Source organism: Arachis ipaensis, chromosome B3, assembly GCF_059453495.1.
Source record: "Arachis ipaensis isolate K30076 ecotype BB chromosome B3, ASM5945349v1, whole genome shotgun sequence".
Taxonomy (NCBI): Eukaryota; Viridiplantae; Streptophyta; class Magnoliopsida; order Fabales; family Fabaceae; genus Arachis; species Arachis ipaensis.
In genome coordinates, this window is record NC_142438.1 from 62,659,962 (window position 1) to 62,665,212 (window position 5,251).

At 42.1% G+C, this 5,251-nt stretch overlaps 1 protein-coding gene across 1 annotated transcript; it reads left to right on the forward strand.

Annotated features, from left to right (window-relative positions):
- The first annotated feature begins 237 nt into the window (after positions 1-237).
- Positions 238-726, forward strand: LOC107633221 (uncharacterized). Its single transcript, XM_016336862.1, has one exon. The coding sequence runs from the start codon at positions 238-240 to the stop codon at positions 724-726; it is 489 nt and encodes a 162-aa protein (XP_016192348.1).
- The last annotated feature ends 4,525 nt before the right edge of the window (positions 727-5,251 follow it).

Below are 5,251 nucleotides of genomic sequence, written 5' to 3' on the forward strand. Positions count from 1 at the left end.
AGTGATCAAGGCTCTCCTTTTTATAACAGAAGATTGACAGGTTTATTGAAGAAACATGGCATCATTCACAAGGTGGCGATGGTTTACCATCCCCAAATAAATGGCCAAGCCAAGGTGTCTAACAGAGAGATCAAGTGCATACTGGAGAAGATTGTCAAGCCTCACAGAAGGGACTAGAGCCCTAGGCTTGGAGATGCACTATGGGCTTATCGGACAGCTTACAAGACACCCATTGGCATGAGTCCGTTCCGCCTAGTCTACAGAAAGGCTTGTCACCTTCCGATAGAGGTGGAACACAAAGCTTACTGCGCTGTGAAGGAATGCAACTCAGGATTGGGAGGAGTCAGAATTGAAAGAAAATTGCAATTGGAGGAATTGGAGTGTCTTCGGCTAGAAGTGTATGAAAACTCAAGGCTCTACAAAGAAAAGGTAAAGGCGGTACATGACAGGAACATCAAGGGAAGAGAGTTTAGATCTGGGGATCAAGTCCTTCTCTACAACTCCAGGTTGAGGTTAATGCCGGCCAAACTAAGATCAAGATGGGATGGCTACTACGTGGTAGAGAAGGTGGAACCATATAGAGTTTTCCACCAAAGTCACCCCTCAAGCCCTACCTTTTTCAAAGTCAATGGCCACCGTTTAAAGCTGTATCATGGTGTGAAAGTGAAGAACAACAAGGAGATGGAGATCTTCCTTTTGAAGGATCCAGCAAAGAAAGAGGACTGAGCCTATGGACCGTCCAACTCAAGGACGTTAAAGAAAAGTGTTAGGTGGGAGGCAACCCACCATGGTATGATCTTCCTTTTCATAGTCCTATTTTATTTATTTGCTTATGTTTGTTTCATTAGTGTCTTTATTAATTTTCAAGTCAACATGTTTTCCTTTTGTTCTGAGTAATTTAAAAAAAAAAGAGAGACCTGCCACGCGTGCGCATGACTGACGCGCACACGCGAGATCGCGGACAGGCATCATGCAAAAATGATGCTTGAACGATGCGTCCACACGGCCAAACAGAAGGTTGTGCTGGGGCCGTGCGGGAAGGGGGCAAAGGACACGGGCACTAGTCATGCGTACGTGTGACCCACGCGTACGCGTCGACGCCCATTTTCAATTTGTACTGAATTTGTCCTGGGACCATGTGATAGCACGATCTGGACAGAAAGTCGTGCCAGGCTTGTGCTGGCAAGGTACTAGGCGCGTGATGCTGCCCACGCGTACGCGTGGCCGACGTGTACGCGTTGCCCTGTCCCTAAAAATGGTGCTTTTGTGAGGCTGACATTGTGCCCCCCGCATGGCTCGAACAGTGAGTTGTGCCGAGCCCATGCGGATACTGTGCGAAACGCGCAACACACCCCCACGCGTACGCGTGACTGACGCGTGCACGTCACTTTTATTTTTCACAATCCACGCATACGCGTGGATGACGCTCACGCATCACTATGTGTTTTTAAACTCCAACACGCAGACCTAGTTCTGCGCCATTTCCCCCTTTCTTTTAATTCCTTTCTTTTCTTTCCTCCTTCCTTCTTTGTTCTTTCTTCTTCCCTTGTCACTATTCTTCACTTTTTTTCCGGTGGACCTCGACCGGCAGCCACTGTTCTTCGGCGTTCTTTTCCTTCTCTCTCTCTCTCTCTCTCTCCATCTCTCTCTCTCTCTTATTATTCTTCTTTCTTACCCCTATTCATTCTCTCTTACTCTCACTTACCACTAATCTTTCTTGCTTTCAAGGTTTCACTCCTCCCTTATTACCTTCTCTATTTTTCTTTAATTTAGTTACATCTCATCACTTAGTTTTCTTTTTGTTGCACTTTATTTTCCTACTTCTTGCTTAGTTTTAGTTCTTTTGTTTTCAATTTATTGTATGTTTGAAATTGTTGTTGGATCACTATTCCTTTTATGAATTCATTGGATTGATTGGTGCTACTTGCTTTATTAGATATAATTTTTTTTCCTTTCATGGTGTTATATGTTGGTTTTGTCAACTTGCTTGTTGAATAATACAATGCACACCACGTGTTTGTAAAAGAGTTACAATGAACCCTTACTTTAATTTTGCTTTTATTTTTGCATTTCTTCCTACTTTTTCACTACACTTATCTTATTAATGCATTCTTCATTATCCTTACTCGTTTCTTTACAATTCTCTTCTTCCCTCATTTTCAGTATGACAACCGCGAAAGGAAAGGAGAAATCTTCTAAGAGAACGGTTTTTAAAAGGCAAGCACCAAAATCACCCATAAATCGGCAGCCTTCTAAGAAATCAAAAGTGGATATCCACATTGATGAGTCAAACAACAAGATTCTTGCTAAGGATACAGTGCAATTTGCCAACCGCTATTGTTAAAGGATGCATGCCAATATTATGGAGCAAAATCTCCACCGTGAACGCCTCCTCTTTATACCGGATCATTTAAGACAGTATGTAGAGGATCAAATGAAGAGGAGACATTGGGGTTTCTTGAACCGAGATTCCATTGAAGTTAACTTGTCTTGGGTTGATGAATTTTATGCTAATTACCACTCCTCGACCTTTGACTCAATCTATATGCGTCGGAAGCAAGTCCCTATTTCAGAAGACGCCCTTCACCGAGTGCTGGGCATCCCACCAAATTTGGAAGGTTTGGATGCCTTCCACGAAGCGAAAATTGCCTGCAAAAGTTATACTTTTGATTAGGACCCCATCCTACAAGCCATTGCTAAGCCTGGAAGCACTTGGGTTTATGGGCAAAGCAAGGTTAACCCAAAAGGGCTTCGCCTAATGAATTGATAGATGAGGGTCGTCTTTGGCAAAAAATCATGTCTCATTATGTCTGGCCAAGTACTCATGAGTCCTCTATCACCGGGGACATGGCCGTGCTTGTATGGTGGATTATGACTGAGAGGTCACTTAGCATCCCTAGACTCCTCCGTCGGGCCATGGGTCGCGTTCACATGGTTGGTAATATTCCCTTCCCAGCCTTGGTAATAGAACTAGCATCTACGCTTGGCATTCCGTACAAAGCGGATGACATCAAGAGTAAAATTCCCTTAGCAGATGAACTGGTTTCCCATGGAAAATGGATCATGCCACAAGTGCCACCTAGGAGCCTAAATGAAAACCCGTCTTTGGATGCCCCATCATCTTCCGCCCCACCATCATCAACACTCCATGCACCGCCACCATCCAACCACCAGTTGCTACTTGAGATCCTGGAGAGGCTAGACCGGCACGGACGACAGATTGAGTAGATTGAGCGCTGCAACAAGCGCCGACACAACTACTTAAAGGAGCTCATTATCTGTACTCACCCACCTTCGGAGGTACCCGATACTTCAGACTCTACTTCCATTGATGGCAATGCAAGCGATCAAGCTATGGACACGGAGGCGCCCCTGTTCCCCCATCATTTGGCCATTGGAAGTAGCGATTCCGGAAACACCTTGTAGATCACTGATGGCACGGAGGACCATGCCAAGCACTAAGGGTGGGGAGGTCGGTAATTGACTTCTGAGGGTAACAATTCTCTCTCAACACCAATATTTTAATTTTCTTTAGTTAGATAGGATAACTTGCATGAGTAGTTACTTGCTTGCATTTAGGTATTACTTGGTTGAAGTGATAAATTTTTTTACAAGACACTGTGATGAGTCCATATTTGATGAGATATTTTGGCTCAATTTGAGTGGATTTCATCACGTGAACCTACACTTAATCACCAAAATAGCATACTTTTGTGTTTGATCCCTAAATTGAACCTAAATGTTAAAACATGCGTTTTGTGCTTAAATTGAGCAACTAAATTCCACTTTTATTCCATTTGATGCCATAACATAGTTGTTGAGTGATTTCATATCAAAGAGGCAAGAATGGATATACAAAAGTGGAAGGAAGCATGTACAAAGGGAGAAACATGAAGAAAACAAGGAGGAAGCATAGAGCCATGCGTGCGTGCGCACAAGGATGCATGCGTACGCACAAGGAGGAAATCAACATGCGTGTGTGCGCACAACCATCTGTGCATACGCACAAGTGGAAATTCGGCAAAGTGTGCGGACGCACACATCTGTGCGTCCGCACAGGTACCAGCGCATGCCTCCATTAAAAAATCACGTGCTGCGCGGTTTTGGGGGTCTCTAGGCCCATTTCTGAAGTGCTGAAGGCTGGTTTGGAAGGCTATATTAAGCGCATATCAACACATAACAAAGAGAGCTCACTTGTAGGGTAGAAAACACATATTTTCATTGTAAGTATTTCTTTAATTCTCTCTTTTATGACATTACTTGTTCTACACTTTCTCACATTTTCATTTCTCTTGCCACTTTATATAGTTTTGTAATTTTGGATTCCTAGTTGTTTAATTTGATGTTTGATGGTTTTTATATATTTGTTTGAGTTGTTTTTATTGATTTTGATCATTTATGGTTCATAGTTTTTACCATTTTCCCAATTTTGCCATGCTTTATGTTTATGCCCTCTATGTGTTTGATGAAATGCCAGGCTTAGTTATGGGGTAGATTTCCACCCCTTGGCTTGGGAAAATGAGTTTATAGATTACTAGAACCGTAATGTCCAATATTTAGTGGTAATTCTTGGGGAGTTAGTTGATTCTTGTTTCCATTAAAGCTAGCTTTTTATCAACTAGTTTGGTAAGTTGGTTAGGACTTATGGATTAAGGTCAATTATGCTTGCTTGACTTACTCCTCGATGTTAGGGGTTAACTAAGAAAGATTAATTCATGATAATTACCATAGTTGTGGTTATGGCAAGGAAGGGATTCCATAACTCATCCCAAGTCAAGGTTTCATTTACGTTTTGAACCACTTTTCCGTTACTTTTTAGCCTTACTTGTTTATATTACATACATAGTTCTTTTATTCCTTTATTGCTTTATTAATTGCAATTTTGGCTTGTTCTTTTATCTCTTTATTGTTTGCTCTCATCATTGAAACCCCCTTGCTTTCCACAACCAAAATTGTGTGCACTTGTTGGCATTAGTTCCTAGGGAAGACGACCCGAGGTTGAAAGACTCTCGGTTTAGATTAGAAATTGTAAACTTTGATCGAGCATTACTTGTTAGTTGAGAACTATACTGGCAATGAGGTTATTTCTCCTTTACCGAGAAGGAATTCTTAACCAATGGTTTTGCTCGCATCAAGTTTTTGGCGCCATTGCCGGGGAGCTAGCATCATGAGTGCTATATTTTGGTTGTTGTTAATATGTGAATAGTGTGAATAGATACTTTTTGGTTGTTTGTTTTCTTTTATTGGTAAT